The sequence below is a fragment of the Salvelinus sp. IW2-2015 genome, unplaced genomic scaffold (genome assembly GCF_002910315.2).
Source record: "Salvelinus sp. IW2-2015 unplaced genomic scaffold, ASM291031v2 Un_scaffold1961, whole genome shotgun sequence".
Lineage (NCBI taxonomy): Eukaryota > Metazoa > Chordata > Actinopteri > Salmoniformes > Salmonidae > Salvelinus > Salvelinus sp. IW2-2015.
Genome location: NW_019943314.1, coordinates 230,393 through 250,395, shown reverse-complemented (window position 1 = coordinate 250,395; position 20,003 = coordinate 230,393). Strand labels below are relative to the sequence as shown.

General features: G+C 42.5%; 1 protein-coding gene across 1 annotated transcript in view; it reads left to right on the top strand.

Annotated features, from left to right (window-relative positions):
* LOC112072561 (arf-GAP with coiled-coil, ANK repeat and PH domain-containing protein 3-like) overlaps positions 1-17,173 on the top strand; it is a 19,577-nt gene extending 2,404 nt beyond the window's left edge. The window contains exons 2-4 of the mRNA XM_070439843.1: positions 12,555-12,665; positions 12,913-14,451; positions 14,496-17,173. Of these exons, the coding sequence (XP_070295944.1) occupies positions 12,555-12,665; positions 12,913-13,060 (259 nt within the window). The 3' untranslated portion in view covers positions 13,061-14,451; positions 14,496-17,173. The remainder of the gene's footprint in view (positions 1-12,554; positions 12,666-12,912; positions 14,452-14,495) is intronic.
* Positions 17,174-20,003: the final 2,830 nt, after the last annotated feature.

Here is a 20,003-nt window from a genome sequence, read left to right as displayed (position 1 = left end):
CCCCACCACGTCATTCTCCACCTCCCCCCCAACACTCATTCTCCACCTCCACCCCACACTCATTCTCCATCTCCCCCCCACACCATTCTCCACCTCCCCCCCACACTCATTCTCCACCTCCCCACTCTTCTCCACCCTCCCCCCCACACTTCATTCCCACCTCCCCCCCACACTCATTCTCCACCTCCCCTCCACACTCATTTCTTCCACCTCCCCCCCACACTCATTCATCCACCTCCCCCCACACTCATTCACACCTCCCCCCACACTCATCCCCTCCCCCCACACTCTCTCCTTCTCCCTCCCTCCCCCTGCCCCAATAGATTGTGAGGGTGAGTCAGAAGAGGAAATGAAGTCTAAGTGGCCGAGGTGGAGATAGAGCAGAGCGGAATCAGTACCCTGGAGGAGCCCTCCCCCATGGGGCGTTGCTCTACCGGATTCGTCACGGCTACACAACCTGCCACTCATGGCCGAGCGCGGCGACGGGGGCAGACGTCCCACTTCTGCCAAGCGGATTGAGGAGGGAAAGACCCCGCCTCATACAGGCCGTGCAGGGGTGAGATACACGCTATAGATACACACACTATACAGGCCCGGGACAGGGGGTGAGATACACGCTATATCACTGATAGCGCGGATACACACTATACAGGCCGTTGGCAGGGGTTTGAAGATAACACGTATAATACACCACACTATACAGGCCGGGCGGGTGAGATACACGCTATAGATTACACACACTATACAGGCCGTGGCAGGGGTGAGGATACACGCAGGACACTTCAGGGTTGCAGAGATCACATATACACACACTATACAGGGCCGGCAGGGGTGAGATACACACATTACAGGCCGTCGGGGTGAGATACACGCTATAGATACACCACATATACAGGGGACAGGCGGTGAGATACACACTATAGATGACACACTATACAGGCAGGGTTGAGATACACAGCTATAGATACACACACTATACAGGCCCGCTGACAGGGGTGAGATACACCTATAGATACACACCCACTATACAGGCCGTGGCTGTGTGGGCAGAGTGCAGACACCCACACTATACAGGCCACAGGCGGCTGGTGCGCTGGCACCCTTATTTAGGAGAGGAACAGGTTTATAGTAATGGGCTTTGGAACAGATAAATGGAATTGTATCAAATACTGGTTTCCATTTGTTTTATTCCAGACGTTATTATGAGTTGTTCTCGCCTCAGCAGGCCTGCTTTGACATGACAACTGTGGCCTGATACGACACTGACTTGTTCCGATACACACTGTGTTTCCGATACGACACTGTGTTCCGTATACGACACTTGTGTTTCCGATACGACACCGATTACGGTGTGAGTTCTGATTACGACACTGTGGGGATCAGATTACGACACTGGGTCCGATACGACCACTGGCCTGATACGGACCACATGTGGTCAGATACGGACACTGTGCGTCAGATACGACATCCTGTGTGTGTTGATACGGAGGAGACGGGAGCTGTGTTTTTGATACGACACAATGTTGGTCTGATAGACGAGCACTGTGTCCGATACGACAGCTTGTGGTCAGATACGGACACTGTGGTCAGATATGTTACCTGAGCAACCTACTACCCAAAGTTGACAAGTGTTGTTTGATACGACACTGTCTGTCTTGACCCGAGGTTTTGACCAATACAGGACCATTCCTGCCTGAAAATTTGTTCCGACACAGACCCAGCTGTGTGATACCGTAAACTTACGACACTCTGAATGGTCAAAGTTATTGTAAAACTACCACGACACTGATGGGATCTCGAATTATTCGTAAAACACTTGTGTTTTCTTTACGGAGGACACTGTGTCGTCACCCGACCAACTACCACAGCCACACTTGTAATCCTTCCGATAGCCTAGTGGTGATCCGAACCAACCCGACCATATCCCACCCTAAGCTCTCATGTACGATTCTGCTGTTTTGATAACAAAGGACACTTAAGTTAAGCTGTCCTACCACTCGTATCAAGACCTGTTGAGCTTACCGATACGGTTGAGGGACACTACTAGAAACCCAGATACCCTACCACTTATGAAGATTAAACTTACCACACGTCATGAAATAGGATTTAGCACTACACAGTAGGCATACATTCAGTCTTTACCATACTGACACTAGGTCAGATTAAACTAGCCACTTGACTTAGATGAGCTACATTCTAGGGCAGGATCATCCACATACACTCCCAACCAGGGTCTACAACCAATAGTCATTTACGTTTCACTAGGCACGGTAGATACTCATCATCATTCTCAGGCATAGGGAATACGGGTGGTAGACCAAACATACCCATGAAAAATGATTACTACCCCACTTAGGTCAAGTGATCTACACTAAGCAGATACTACACTTAAGGGTACCAGATTCTAATCTTTTATCATCCTAGAAGTGCAGCCCCGATTAACTACACTAGGGTGCAGGATAGCACATAACCACCTCCCAGGCATATCAATACCCATTTACTGAAGTATTCTACAATATACACGTTACCAGGCGACTTGAGACCCATGACTTAATTTCCTACTACTAGGCAAATACTTATACGGCATCTAATGGCAAGATCACCTTACACGGTAGTTTCAGGGATAACCCAATACCTATCTAGGCAGTTATTACTATACCGGATATGAAATTATAGTATCCTTACACAGTATGCAAACCGAATCACTATTCCAATCTATCCGGCAGGATACTACAAACTAGGCAGATACTACACTATGAAGATATACACTATGCTGAGCGAGGATTTAGCATGAACAAAACTACGCGCATGATACATACTTAAACCTATACAGGTTCACAACTAGTACCTATGAGATACTGACACTATAGGCAGATATCTTAACACTATGCGTCAGTATCAATGATAGCCATTAGGCAGAACTACACTATGCAAGATTACTGGACTCGAGGCATATGGAAAAGCAATACTAACCACTCAATGGCATCACCCGAGTACTACACCTAAGGTTTAGGATTACCTACACTGATAGGCCAATTATCTAGATACTACACGTAAGTGTACGAGATCATTTCTAACAACTATGAAGTGGAGAAATAACCTACAACCTAGGCAATGTTATCCACAAATGGTCATTACTAACGTTCAAAGGGCAGTTTTAATCCATTCAACTACTACTTAACAAGGCAATTAGCCTGATAAACGTTACACTAATGCAAGATACTACCCACTATTGCAGATACTACCACTATGGTGAAGATACTACACTATGCAGATACTACACTAGGGCACGGATTACTTACACTAAAGCAGATACTACACTAGGCAAGATACTACACTAGCAGATACTACCACTATGCAGATACACCACTATGCAGATACTACACTATGCAGTACTACACTATGCAGATACTACAGAGGACATACGACCCTATCCGAATCCACTACACTAGGCAGATTACTACACTATGCAGATAGTACCACTATGAAGATACTACACATAGGCAGATACTACACTAGGCAGATACTACACTTAGGCAGATACTACACTAGGCAGATACTTACACTAATGAAGATACTACACTATGCAGATTACTTATACACTATGAAGATACTACCACTAGCAGATTACTACACTATGAAGATACACACATCTCCTTGCTTCCCTTCCCCACCACTCACTCTCTCCCTCTTCCCTCCTCCACTCTCTCTCTCCCTTTCTTCCTGTTTCCTCCACTCTCTCTCTCCCTTCTTTCTCCTGCAATCCACCTTTCCAGTTTCATCAGTCCCAGTACATCATCTTCAGGTAGCGTAGGTGAGACCAATACCACATATCACAGTCATAGTTCCCCAGTACCATTTCATCTTCACGGCCGGTAGCATAGGTGGACAACCACTTATCACACCCAGCTCATAGTCAACCATTCATCCCTTCCAGATTAGCCTCGTGAGACAACCCACCAAATATCAAGTATAGTCCTCGTACCATTCTCTTCTCCCACTCTTCGATAGTACCGGTTTCCCGACAACTAGACCACCCTCATCACTCATTCCACCAGCTCACCATTAAGCTTCTCATGCGTCTCCTCCTCTACCATCTTCTATCTCTTCCCTCCCACACGTCTCTCATCCTGCTCATTTCCTTCTCTGTGTGGACAAATCCCCGACCCACACCACCCTTTTCTCCACCAGTCATCAGTGGTCAGCCTACATTCCATTCTTCTCACACTCCTGCCATAGCCCTTACTCGTGCTCGCCGTGCGTTCCCACCCTCACCCACCCATATCTACAGTCATACTCGATCCCCTCAAGTTACACTTTCTCACCTTCTCCTGATAGCCTAGGTGAGACAAACTTCTCCATTCCCCACCCTGCACTACTGCTTCTCCCCATAGCTTATCTCCCACTTCCTCTCTCCAGCCACTCTCAGTCCTCCTACCTGGTGTGTCGCACCAACCACATATCCTCCACAATCCAGTCTCTATAGTCTTTAGCTCCATCTTCCATCTTCAGATAGCTTTACTTCCGGCTGCGCGTCACACACCCCTCTACCTCCCATCACCAGTTCCTCATCAGTCTAAGTACCATCTCCATTCTCTCAAGATACGTTTCTGAGACAACCTCCACTCCATTACTCCCTACCTCCACTCATCTCTCTCTCAGTCATCTAACTTCATCTTCTCACTCCGCCACTCTCGATTACTTAGCTGTTGGGACAACCACCATCTTCCACCTAGTCCCATTCAGCACTCTCCCTTCTCCTCTTACGTACATTCCTACTCCTCTAGATTGCCTAAGGTGGGACCACTCACTCCCTTCTTCCCTCCTCCACTCTCTCCTCCACATTACATCATCCCATGCTTCATTCCACTCTGCTCCCTCTTCCCTCCTCCACTCTCGTCTCACCACTTCACTCTCTCTCCCTACCCTCGACACTAGCTGCACTGCGTTGCCTCGCACTAACCACTATTATCACCACTCCTCCGTACCATCTAGCTCCCTACCCTGTACTTCTCTCTCCTACCTCTCTCTTCACCTGATAGCTTCCCCTTCCATCCAGGCTGGGACATACATCACTACCCTCTTTCTCCCTCCATCGTTCCTACTTCTACTCCTACTCCCTACTTCCTACCATCTTCTCAAATAACTTTCACGCATAGCCTTAGGCTCGCATGTCACCCTACATCCTTCAATATTCTACATTGTCTTATTTCCTAGTCCTTCCTACGCTACCACATCTCCATCTTCAGATTAGCCTACGGTTGGCCCTGCTGTACACCCTCCATCACTCTCTCCCTCTATTCCATCACGTCATCCTGCTACCTCTCTCTTCTTCCCTTAGTACCATTCTCACTCTCTTCCCTGCTCCTACCCATAGGTGGAGACAACCACATATCACAGCTTCATAGTCCCAGACATTCATCCTACCAGCGTATCACCCTTTACGGCTTGGCGTACCATCTCCCATCCCATATCACAGTCATAGTCCAGTACATTCCATAGATAGCTAGGTCGACAACTCCCACACTTTATTCCAACTGTCCTCAATAACTTCTCAGTCTCTCATTCATCTCAGCTATTTCGCTCGCGTGTAGACACCTCCAACGACTATACTCTACCAGTCAATTATCGTCTCCTCTATGTACCTCTCTCTTCCTTTCACACTCGATTCCTACCGGTGTGAGACCCAACACTATTACAGTCCATAGTCCAAGTACCATCCATTTTCCGCTATCCTTCAGGTGGACAAAACACACTATTATTCACTAGTCATCTAGTCTTCCCTTGCCTCCAGTACACTCTCTTCTCCCTCTCCTCTCAGCACTAGCTCCCTACGCGTGAGTACCACCACACTCATTCATTCTATCCCCATGTTCCATAGTCCTAGTCCCTCCTATCTTCTCTCTCCTCACTCCGCATACTGTCCTAGTGATGGCCCTCCATCCACTCATTTCCCTCTCTCCATTTTCATGTTCCCTTTCTCCACTACTCTCCCTCATTTCTCTACTCCGATACCTTTACTCGTGTTCGCTCCACACATCATCTCAACTCCCTCTACGTTCCTCCTATCCCTTACGGTCCTACGTCTCTCTCCATTCTTCACTCTTCTCTCTCCCATCTCTCTCTATGCTGCTGTGTGCATCTATTCCATCCACCTCCACTATCCTACTCAGTCCATCCGTCCTCTAGTCATCTCCTACAAGCATACTTCATCTCTGCTGGGCCATATTTCCATCCTTTTCACCAGATCTCTCTCCCTACTATTTTCCTCCTCCACTCAGATATCACTCTCTCTCTTCTTTTGATCAGGCTCTCTGATAGAGACTATGCGGTATGAGTTGCTTGGCGTGCAGAAATGCGGCACCTGATGTGAACCATATCACCAGTCATAAGCGACAAGTATGAAGGGCGATTCCATGCTTTGCGAGCCTAGTCTAGGTTAAACAGCCACAGACATACCACATACACAGTCAATTCCGTACTGCGCGCCAAGTGTACACGAGGCTTATCCATCATACATACGACGAATTAGCTAATTAGGAGTTAAGGTGAGATACCAATCACATAACTTCTAAGATCCCCTATACCAATTCATATTCCTGTCATGAACTATGTCAATCGGGGTTGAGAGACAAAACAGCCTAGGAATTTTTCTTAACCAAAAACATACGAGAGAGAAAAAGTTACGCGAGTAACAATTAATGCAATCGCATTTCAGATAAAGCCTTACGGTAGGGAGTGACAACCACCAAATATACTCCAACTCAGTCATAGGTAGCATTCATCTTCAGATAAGTAGCACTCGGTGATACTGGATATAACCATCATACTTACTCGGTAGTTCAGTACATCATCACAGATAGCATAGGGGGGACAACCACATACTCACAGTACGAATATCATGACATTTAGTACTATGCATAACTATGAGTGGTTAGCGTCAAGTGGAGACAACCAACATAGTCACAAGTCATAGTCTACCCTAATCGAGTAACATTGCATGGTGCTAGGTTATGGTGGACAATGCCTACACATATTTATCCTACAAGGTGCGGATAGGTGCGTAGTTATAATTTTGCGTGTGACTTCTAAGGCTAGCTCAGATTGAAGGACAAACCCAATCATAGTCAACGCAGTCTAATAGCTAGCGAATTAAGTTATCGTGTGCAGTCAATCAGATAGACTAATAGTGTATGGAATGCAAAGGCGGCGCTATACAATTGCATAATCTCGGCTCATAAGTCCGGAGTAGTAACTTCGACTGTGTCATAGAATCATGGTTTAAGGTATTAACGTAACAACATACCACATTATTCAGTCAGTAGTCTTGCTCGAGGTAATCATGGTCATCTGTCCAGATTAGCGGTGGGACAGGCACCATAGAAGCTGTTATCCTACTCACTATCATGTAGGGTCCTTTTGGTTACTGACTTGGGCATCGAAGCATCCGGTCTTTCAGTTGTGTCTCAGCGCGTGGACAACGTACATCCTAGATACATTAGTTGGCAGCATCTGATGCCACTGTGTTCACTTTCAAGTGTGATCAAGATGGCTTGACCTGTGTGAATGGCGCAGTGGAAACTATCCATTTGAGTCATAGTGCGATATGAATCTGTACGTACAGTACCATTCATCTTTCCAGTAGCTATGTCGAGGGATCACCCACCACTATTCCACAGTCTCCGCAGTTCAGTGGGACATTTCACTCCATCAGTGGCAGTTCTGAGATGCCATTTTAAATGTGTAAGGGAAGCCAAGACACCTTATCAGAGGTCAACATAAGTGTTGGTACAAGATCTCCCATCATATGTCCATTACTTTCGCAGGATATATGAAGGACTTCCTTCAGGGGAGACCAACCCATCATTTTTATAGTAACGTTCCGTGCTAACTGAAAAGGCGACTTCGTCCTTTTAGCTGGTAAAATGACTTCCGTGATTTAGCAGGTGGAGGTTAAAAAAAGGAAGCATTCCTGTAGATTAGCATGGGGTAAAAAGAGAAGCATTTCCTGTAGATTAGCATGGGGTAAAAAGGAAACATTCCTGTAGATTAGCATGGGGGTAAAAAGGAACATTCCTGTAGATTAGCATGGGGGTAAAAAGGAACATTCCTGTAGATTAGCATGGGGGTAAAAAGGAAAACATTCCTGTAGATTAGCATGGGGTAAAAAGGAAACATTCCTGTTAGATTAGCAATGGGGTAAAAAGAACATTCCTGATAGATTAGCATGGGGTAAAAAGAAACATTCCTGTAGATTAGCATGGGTAAAAAGAACATTCCTTAGATTAGCATGGGGTAAAGGAAACATTCCTTAGATTAGCATGGGGGTAAAAGGAAACATTCTGTAGATTAGCATGGCGGGTAAAAAGAAACATTCCTGTAGATTAGCATGGGGTTAAAAATGAAACATCCTGTAGATAGCATGTATCACAGTCATAGTCAGGCTATTCCAAAAGTTAACAGAATCATGTCCTTAGGTTAGATTGGTAACGCAATGGCATATCACCAAGTTAATTATATACAGATTAAGGAATATTGCTCATACTTTCCTCACTGGAATTAGGGGCTAATGTTAGGCAAATCGAGACGCACATAATTCACAAGTCATAGTCGCGTAAAAAGGAAGCATTCCTGTAGATTAGCATGAGGGTGTAAATAATGGACAATCCATTTTAACGCTGTGTGCTTAGAGATTGAGGACCAACCACTATTTTTAGAGCGAGTCCATTAGTCAGTGGTACAATAAATACGGATTCAATATTCACATTACCTTAGCTAGTAGGCGGACAAATTAGCGACACATGTGGATCACAGGTCATAGTCAGTATTCATCTTCAGAAGCAGGTGGACAACCGAGCTATAACAAAGCGAGTCAGCTAAGGTTCCCTGTAGAGGTACATTACTTAGTTCAATTAGCTAGGGTGGGGGACAACCACATATCGCACAGTCCACTTAGTCCTCATGTATCTTCATGTTCGAAGCCTTTGCGGAGGGTGGTATGTGACCTAGAGAGATTGAGGGAAGACAAAATCCTCCCGCTCAAGATTAGCTATGAGCACCAGTCAGTAGTTCCAAAAAGGAAACATTCATGTTAATATGATTAGTGCTCATTATTACTTGGATTAGGCTATTATGGGAAGAGGAAAATGAACAACACATTCCTTTACGCAGATTTCTATGTAGCCATGCGGTGCATTCATCTTCGGAAAAAATGGAAACGAGATCCGCTGTGAGATACAGACACAATTTATCCCAATCGGTCATAGGTAACTCAAAGGAAGCATTCCTGAGTACATTCTTCTTATGTCTTAGCAGTGAGGGTTAAGACTAAGAAACATGGTGCGCTCTGTGAGACATAGACCACCATATCACGTCATTCTAGCAGGAAGCCATATGGTCATCTACAGTAGAAATAGGCTAAAGCTAGGGTCCTCAGATAGCCTATCAAGCTATCACCGTCATGGGCTTAGTCAGTACATTTCATCTTCAGATAAGCTAGGGTGGGAAACAACCAGGTCAAAAATTGAACTTTCCTGTAGATTTAGTCCACAGTTCATTGCGGAGGTACAGGTTTAATACATTCAGGAATTACGCTTACCTGGGAGTACAGACCACATTTTACGCAGTCACTTAGTTCAGGTGCATTCATCTGTCGTAAGAAATAGCGGTAGAGAAGACAACATTCCTATGTTAGTTATTATCGCCATGGGTGCGCGTAGAATTCAAGTTGACAATTCTCACTGGCTAGTTCCCCAGATAGCTAGGTGATGTAGGACACACATCGCCGTATCATCCAGGTGGTATAAGGAATATCCGAAAAGCTAATCCTCCATGTGTCATCATTAGCAGATAGTAGGTTGACGACTTAGCCATCAGGGATTCCCAGTCATAGTCAGGTACATTCATCTACAGATTAGCTGAGTGATAGAAGACAAACTGAACACATGTCCATGTCTACAGAGTTCTTAATGACGGTATGCGAGGTACATTCCAATCCCGGTAAATGAAAACGACCTCCATGCGGTTGAGAGACGACCACAATTTATCATCCGAGGTCGGTGAGGTAAGGATATAATGTTCAACAATTCTCCTCCCAATAGAAGACTTTAGGCTGGATGGCCGATCACATATCCGGCTAAAGTACATAAATAGTACTCCGCCTGTAGATAGTGATGTACACTTCAATTAACTGGTGAAGCGTGAGGGTAGAGAGAACTAGAACCTATACACCTTTGATTAAGTCCATATTTAGACGTCTGGAGTAAAAATTCGATGTTAAAAATCTTGAAGAACTTATGCCTATAGGGTGGAGTTGAGCACACCAATCAAGTGATTCGACGTGCTATTATAAATGTACACATTCGCCTGCAATTCCACATGTCCAAATGAATTAAAGCATGGGGGTAAAAATGAAACATTCCTGTTAGCTATTAGCAATAGGATGGTTAATTTAATTGAAAATTCCTGTAGAATTAGCATGGGGGTAAAAATGAAACATCCTGTAGTTAGCATGGGTGGGGTAAAAATGAAACATTCCTGTAGATTAGCATGGGGTAAAAAGGAAACATTCCTGTAGATTAGCATGGGGTAAAAAAATGGGGGTACAATGGATTTCAGCTTCCCTGCGTTAAAATCACCAACACCACCAGTACCAGTACCGAGTGTATATAACCAACACATGAATGTTTCTTATCAAAATAAGAAGTGATGCTGTCAGTTTCTCCTCAACTCTTAGCCAAGAGAGACTGGCAGCATAGTATTAATATCAGCCCTCTGATTACAATTAAGAGCAAAACATGTTTGCTGTTCTGGGCCAGCTGCAGCTTAACTAGGTCTTTCTTTGCAGCACTTTACAACATGACTGGACAATAATCAAGATAAGACTAAACTAGAGCCTGCAGGACTTGCTTTTTGGAGTGTGGTGTCAAAAAAGCAGAGCATCTCTTCGTTACGGACAGACCTCTCTCCATCATTACAATCATTGAATCTATATGTTTTGACCATGACAGTTTACAATCTAAGGTAATACCAAGTAATTTAGTCACCTCAACTTGTTCAATAGCCACACAATTCATTACCAGATTCAGCTGAGGTTTAGAGATTAGGGAATGATTTGTACCAAATATAATGCACTTAGTTTTAGAGATGTTCAGGACCAGTTTATTACTGGCCAACCATTCCAAAACAGAGTGCAACTCTTTGTTAAGGGTTTCAGTGACTTCATTAGCTATGGTTGGTGATGCGTCTATGGTTGAATCATCAGCATACATGGACACACAGGCTTTGTTTAATGCCAGTGGCAGGTCATTGGTGAAAAGAGTAGAGGGCCTAGAGAGCTGCCCTGTGGTACACCACACTTTACATATTTGACATTAGAGAAGCTTCCATTAAAGAAAACCCTTTGAGATCTATTAGATAGATAGCTCTGAATCCACAATATGGCAGAGGTTGAAAAGCTATAACACACACGTTTTCTCAACATGTTATGGTCAATAATATCAAAGGCTGCACTGAAATCTAACATTACAGCTCCCACAATCTTCATATTATCAATTTATTTCAACCAATCATCAGTCATTTGTGTCAGTGCAGTACATGTTGAGTGCCCTTCTCTATAAGCATGCTGAAAGTCTGTTGTTAATTTGTTTACAGAGAAGTAGCATTGTGTTTGGTCAAACACCATTTTTCCGAACAGTTTGCTAAGAGCTGGCAGCAAGCTGATAGGTCTGCTGTTAGAACCAGTAAAGGCCGCTTTACCACTCTTGGGTAGCGGAATGACTTTGGCTTCCCTCCAGGCCTGAGGGCAAATACTTTCCTCTAGACTCAAATAAAAAATATGACAGATAGGAGAGGCTATAGTCAGCCACCATCCTCAGTAGCTTTCCATCTAAATTGTCAACTTTAACTTTACAAAATGCTTACTTACAATGCTTTTCTTTCATTATTTGTTTTTTTTAATGCATAAATACGATGGCTCACTGTTCGTTGGTATTTCCTGCCTAAGTTTGCCCACTTTGCCAATGAAGTAATCATTAAAATAATTGCCAACATCAAAAGGTTTTGTGATGAAGAAGCCATCTGATTTGATGCACTTCATCTATTTAGTCATAGTGTCAATCATATTCGAACCCATCAATCACAATATTATTTCATCCATTCTGTAGTCAGGTGTCTGTCCGTTGGCAGGTTCATTTATCTCTCTCTCTCTCTCTCTCTCTTTCTCTATATCTCTCTCTCTGCTATATATATATATCTCTATATCTCTCTCTCTCTATATATATCTCTATATCTCTATATCTCTCTCTCTCTCTGCTCTCTTCTCTTATATATAATATTATATATATATATATAAATATTATATTCTATCATCATATCTCTCTCTCTCTCTATATATATATTCTTATCCAACTCTTCTCTCCCTCTCTCTCTCTCTTCTTCTCTCTCTCTCTATATATATATCTATCCATCTATCTCTCTCTCTATATAATATATAAATATATATATATATATATATCCATATCCATCTATCTCTCTCTCTCTCTGTCTCTCTCTAGTCAGGTGTGTCTGTTCCTGAAGAGAGGGGCTTGTCAGACGGAGGTGGATGAGGAAGGTCACGACCCTCTGAGCATGGCTGTCCAGGCCGCTAACGCCGATATTGTTACACTGTAAGTGTTCACCGAAAACATCTGATACCTCTTCTAAAAGTACCTTAAATAATCTCCCAGCATCCCCCCCCGCCTCACTAAATGACTAAAATGTCAATATAAAATGTTACCCAAACTTTTGTTAATATTATTCTGTTTTCTGTTTCTCTTCTATATCTTTTTCCTACCTCTCCAAACCTACCCACCTTCTCCTACCTCTCCCCCACCCTCTCCCTTTCCTCCATCACGCTCTCCCTCTCTCTCCCAGGTTGCGGTTAGCACGGATGAACGAGGAGATGCGCGAGGCGGAGGGTCCACTTGGTCAGCCAGGTCAATACCCCAGCAGCTCCCCAACTGAACATCAGTACAGGAAATGTATTCAGGAGTTCATCTGCCTCACCATAGACTACTGCTAGGGGGCGCCACTGAGGCAGAATACATCCCAAATTGTACCCTATTCCCTAAGTAGTGCACTACTTTTGACCAGAGGCCTATTGGTACCCTATTCCCTATGTAGTGCACTACTTTTAACCTGGACCCACTACAAAAGTAGTACACTACATAGGGAATAGGGTGCAATTTGGAATACAGCTTAGCCACTACTAACTGGGCATGGAGAGGCATATCATACAGCGCAGAGTAGTAGGATGAAGTTGCCCTTAGATAAACTGGTCTGGAGTCAGTTTTGCATTGTTACCGTAAGTGGTTAGGGTTATGATTTGTAGAGGGTAAAGCTGATTKTAGATCTGTGTCTAAGAGCAACATCTACTGGGAGTGTGTGTGTGTGTGAAGAGAAGATGAGCGAGGTGAGAGAAACAAGGGCCTACTGACCGTAGGGCAGATCAACGTCATTTTATCTTTCCAACAACATGCTTCTCTTCTTGCTAACCTGGTGTCTACATCCAGGTCTTTTAACCACATCGCTCTCTGCTTTCCACYCCATTCATATTATAAACTGAGTGAAACACAGTGTATCTGGCTGCTRCTAATAGTCTTGTCTGTGGTTCTCACTGTCAGGCCGTTTACTCGCTATACTGCTCAACACTCCTGCCTCTTGTACACTCTTAGAGGGAAAGAAAGGTGCTATCTAGAACCATTAATGTCTCTTCGGCGGTCCCCATAGGAGATCCCTTTGAAGAACCCTTTTTGGTTCCAGGTAGAACCCTTTTGAGTTCCATATAGAACCCTTTCCACAGAGGTTTCTACATGGAACCCAAAATAGTTCTACCTGGAACCAAAAAAGGTTCTCCTGTGGACATAGCCAAAGAACCCTTTTTTTCTTAGTGTAGGACTTCCTGTCCATGTATTACCTTCCCTCTTCCTCCCTCTCTTACCAGTAAGGACCTAAGCTTCCACAGAGTCTTTACAATATTATTCTACAGTGTCCTATTCAGCATTTTACAGTAGTTTAGATCATTATATTATAGTGRTCTATTCAGCATTTTACAGTGGTTTAGATCATTATATTATAGTGTTCTATTCAGTATTTTACAGTAGTTTAAAACATTATATTATAGTGTTCTATTCAGCATTTTACAGTAGTTTAGAACATTATATTATAGTGTTCTATTCAGCATTTTACAGTAGTTTAGAACATATATTATAGTGTTCTATTCAGCATTTTACAGTAGTTTGGAACATATATATTATAGTGTTCTATTCAGCATTTACAGTAGTTTAAAACATTATATTATAGTGTTCTATTCAGCATTTTACAGTAGTTTAGACATATATTATAGTGTTCTATTCAGCATTTTACAGTAGTTTAGAACATTATATTATATGTTCTATTCAGCATTTTACAGTAGTTTAGAACATATTATATAGTGTTCTATTCACATTTTACAGTAGTTTAGAACATTTATATTATAGTGTTCTATTCAGCATTTTTACAGTAGTTTAGATCATTATATTATAGTGTTCTATTCAGCATTTTACAGTAGTTTATATTCCAGAATTTGATAGTACCATAAGAATTTATCAGCGGCCCATTGTGTTATAATTCATTAGAATCTGTCGATTGAGAAATAAGGGCATGATTACAGTATGTCCATAACTCCGTATTCCTTAAAGGGTTAAATCTGGTCTGAAAAGGAAGCTTTTTGTCCTTATATCTTCCGTGGGAGATCTAGGTTAGATGTAATTCAGTGGGAGATCTAGGTTAGATGTAATTCAGTGGGAGATCTAGGTTAGATGTAATTCAGTGGGAGATCTAGGTTAGATGTAATTCCGTGGGAGATCTAGGTTAGATGTAATTCAGTGGCTAGATGTGCAGGGCAGTACTTGTTCCAGCTGTTGTTTCTACGGTGGCACGAGGTTACAGTGATATGGAAGTGGGTGTTGTGTGGCTGCTATAGGCATGGTCAAGGAAGGTCCACTGCGTTAGTCTGTGAAGGTGGTGGTCGTCATGGTTTACTGTGTGCGTAATGGGAAGGGACGGATGGAGGGGTGAAGTGGTTTTAAAATGTGATGAGAATTCCCGAAGGACTGATGGACGGAACAAGAGACAAGCACCTGCTTTGTTGTTACTTGTGAGGATTAAATGTTATATTATTATTACGATGATATCTTAATGTAAAAAACGACTTTCCCTTCTTACAGTAAAGTGATTTCTTTATAGTTGTTGTCGTGTTTTACGTCATGCTCTCTCATTTTGCTTGTTGAGTTTCTGTCTTTTTGTTTGTATTCGTTTATTTATGTTAAAATAGGGAAGCAAAATTCCACTTCGGGAATCTTCCATACATGATTTCTGGGAAACCGGGGAGTTATTGGAATGTTGTAATCTTACGTTGAACCCAGAGGGACTAGTGCAATGATGATTATTGGGATTCAGAATTTATATGTTTCTGTAAATTATTTTCCTTTTTTTAAATCTTTCAAACTTTTCGATATCCTCACTTTTTTTTTCTGACTGGATATGTTTTGGTCTGGTCTTGCGTCATCGTGCCACAAACACATTCTGGCTTCAGTTCTAAACAAGGGTTTCACCAACCCTGTCCCTTCAACGTTCCCACTGAACTATACCTAGAATTACTGTACTAGACTTTTTGAAAAATGTCATTTATTGATAGACATTCTAGRGATTACGTGTTTCTATATCTATATTTCAAACCTTTTTTGATTGCAGTCATTCAGTGTTTACTGATAAAGACATCTTCTTCACGACCACACCAGCGGTGCTTTGGTTGAATCAGGGGCCATTGGTAACTGTCCCTAATAGTAGGTAGGGAGAGGAAGAGCTAGACCCATTGAATTATCATCAAAACCCATTGTAATTCTATGGTTACAACTGACTGTCTTCTCCGGTCATCATTGCTCAATGCTCATTATATTCTGCATGCTTTTRGGTTGTGACCAGAACGTTCTAGAACGTATGTACGCGTTCTAGAATATGCTCTTGGGCGTTTTAGAATGCTGCGTAGTTCTTGGGGGCGTTCTAGAATGCTGTCTGCATTCGGAGCWTGATAGTCTCCTATTGGTCCCCTCYTGGTGCTGTGCAGTCCTGTTAAAAAGCATGAGCTACTGTACAGTACAGCCACTTCCTCTGATGTCCTAAATCAACTTCCTCCTGTCTCTTTGGTAGACCTATGGACCTCTGTGCCATCTCTACGTCCACTTATGGACCAGCTATAGCTTCACTGTTTTTGTCAATTTGATTTKTTTTTCCTTTTTTAATGAAACGTAGAGCTGAACTATTTTTCATTAGCTAGCCAACCTCTGTTTGTTCCTCAACTACGTTGGCATGAAGTCCTAAAGTAGTTTTAATTTGTTTTTTTTGTTCTCTGCCAAAGACTTTGGAAAAGGGAAGTGTGCAACYGTGTTGTTAGGCATCAATCAGTTTAACTTCAGCGGGAAGACATAAATACAGCGTTTAACATCTGATAACAAGTGGTACAGTCAAACAAAGTGGTAGAAACAGTGTTTTTACAAAATGTTCAAAAGAAGATAGTCACGGAACAATTATTATTTTCATCAATTGAAGTGCGGCAGCAGGTGATATTCTGCAATAACCATCTGAAAGTATTTTGAATTCAAAGTAAAACGATGGGAGTGATAAATTGGATATATTTGACCAGGGACTGTGACTAAATAGGGTGGTAACCTAGCCCAGCTGAAGTCATGGCTGTTGTTTCTTAGTGTTTTAACATTGGGGTTAAAGGATGCTTCTAAACAAACAAACATGCTGTAAATAAAAACGCTTTTTTTAAATTTTATTTTAACTCTTGACTCCAACTGCTCTATTCTGACTTCCGCATTCCACCACGGAACCCTGCCGGTTCCCTTCCATCTGTTCTGATTCTGTTCTCTTCTTCCAAACATCTTTCTGTACAATCTTTTGGAATATTGTGACATAGCTGTCTCTCTGTACTACTTGGGGGAAACAAACATCCTTGTATTAATATCTCTACATTTGGATATCTTTGGAATAACTTTCTTTGTTCCTTGGTTTTAGAAAACACTGAGATGGTGATTTAAAAAAAAATGCATAAAGAGAATAAAACCAAGAAACTCTTGAACTCCTAACCTTGCTTGGACTGCTTCTGCCTCATTTCTGACTCCTGTTGTCTTCTCTCCTTGTAAACAACCCTTCTCTCTACGTTGCCGTAACTTTGCGGTTGMAATGTTACTGGAACGTTGGGAGAACATTACTCACTGGTCGCAGGGTAATTCCCTCGTCTATACTGTAACTGCGTCAACACACCACCTCACCTTAAGCATTCAACAAGGCACAGCACAGTCCCATGAAGCTAGAGCCAGATCAACAGGTCATATACTCATCTCAGAGAGGTCTTTCTTTTACCCAACTCTCTTCTGTCTCCTTCTCTGAGAAGAAAAATACACTGTCTGTTTCCCAAATGCTACCCTATTCCCTACATAGTGCACTACTTTAGACCAGAGCCCTATGGCACCCTATTCCCTATATAGTGCACTACTTTAGTCCAGAGCCCTATGGCACCCTATTCCCTACATAGTGCACTACTTTTGACCAGAGTCCTAGTTCAAAAGTAGTGCACTATACACTGAGTATACTAAACATTAGGAAGCGTTGCAGTTCTTGACACACTCAAACCGGTGCGCCTGGCACCTACTACTAATACCACGTTCAAAAGGCACTTAAATCTTTTGTCTTGCCCATTCACCCTCTGAATGGCACACATACACAATCCATGTGTCAACTGTCTCAGGGCTTAAAAATAATTATTTAACCTGTCTCCTCCTCTTCATCTACATTGATTAAAGTGGATTTAGAAAGTGACATCAATAAGGGATCATAACTTTCACCTGGATTCACATTTTTGTCATTTAGCAGATGCTCTTATCCAGAGAGATAAAAAGAGATCACTTTATGCCAGACCTCTGTTGGTTTAGGCAGGAACCAGAGACATATAGCCTGACTGTTGGTTTGCAAGATGGAAGGGAAGCCAGAAGGCGTCGTATGTCTTACTGGGTTCTGTGTTAGCAGGACCAGAGGCTATAGCGTATACTGTTGGTTTTAAGGCAAGGAACAAGTGCTAAATAAGTTTTACTTCGTTGGTTTGCAGGACGCAGAGCTATAGTCTACTGTTGGTTTAGCAGGACAGAGCTATAGTCTACCTGTTGGTTTAGCAGGACCAAGAGGTATAGTCTACTGTTGGTTTAGCAGGACCATGAGCTATAGTCTCTGTTGGGGTTTAGGGCAGGACGCCAGAGCTATATCTACTGTTGGTTTAGCGAGGGACCAGAGAGCTATAGTGCTAACTGTTTGGTTTAGCGGACCAGAGCTATTAGGTCTACTGTTGGTGTTAGCTAGGACAAGAGAGGCTATAGGTCTACTGTTGGGTGTTAGCGAGGAAACAGCATGTTTCTCAGAGCTTGTCCACTTGTGTCAACAAGCTAATAAATTCCCACATGGTCCTATACATTTTCACATGGAGTCATTTAGTAGATGCTTTATCCAAGAAGAGAGAGATTTACATTCAATCTACAGACAGCTATAGAGCAGTTTCGACAACTACATTCAACAGTCTAGTCAGTACATTAATCTTCAGATAGGCTAGGTGAGACAAATATCACACGTCATAGTTCGTTACATTTCATTTCTTCAGATAGCTAGGTGGCGTTCAAAACGGGACAGAAGTTGGAATATCAGCAGTCAATAGTCAGATACAGTTGATCTACCAGAATAGATAGGTGAGACAACAAAAAATTCACAATCATAGTCAGTAACAGTTAATCTACAAGAGGATTAGCTAGGTCGGAGACAACCAATATCACAGTCATAGTCAGTACTTCATCTACAGATAGCTAGGTGGGACAAACACTATTCACAGTCATAGTCAGGTACAATTCATCTACAGATAGCTAGTGAGGGACAAATATAAGTCATAGTCAGTCTGTCGACATTATCAGATAGCTAGGGTGGGACAACCACATTATCCCACAGTCATAGTCAGTACATTCATTCTACACAGAATAGCTAGGTGTGAAAACCACATATCACAGTCATATGTCAGTAACTTCATTACTAGATAGCTAGGTGGGACAACCACATATCACAGTCATAGCTCAGTACATTCATCTTCAGATAGCGTAGGTGGGACAACCACATATCAAGAGTCATAGTCAGTACATTCATCATCTCAGATAGCTAGGTGGGACAACCACATATCACAGTCATAGTCAGTACATTCATCTTCAGATAGCTAGGTGGGACAACCACATATCAGAAGTCATAGTCATACATTCATCTTACATAGCTAGGTGGGACAACCACATATACACAGTCATAGTCAGTTACATTCATCTACGATAGCTAGGTGAGAACAACACCACAATCAATCAGCAGTTCATAGTCACAGTACAGAATCTCTATCCTACAGATAGCTAGGTGGGACAACCACATATCACAGTCACATAGTCAGTACATATCATCTTCAGATAGCTAGGTGGACAACAAACATTACAGTCATAGTCAGTACATTCATCTAAGATAGCAGGTGGGACAACCACATATCACAGTCATAGTCAGTACATTCATCTTCAGATAGCTAGGTGAGACAACCACATATCACAGTCATAGTCAGTATTCATATTCAGATAGCTAGTGAGACAACCACATATCACAGTCATAGTTCAGTACATTCATCTACGATAGCTAGGTGAGACAACCACATATCACGTCATAGTCAGTACATTCATCTTCAGATAGCTAGGTGGGACAACCACATATCACAGTCATAGTCAGTACATTCATCTTCAGATAGTAGGTGGACAACCACATATCAAGTCATAGTCAGTACTTTCTCTAACAGTAAGCTAGGCAGAAACAGCTTCACATAATCAGACTAGTTCAATTAGTTCAGTAATCGTGTCAGTTTT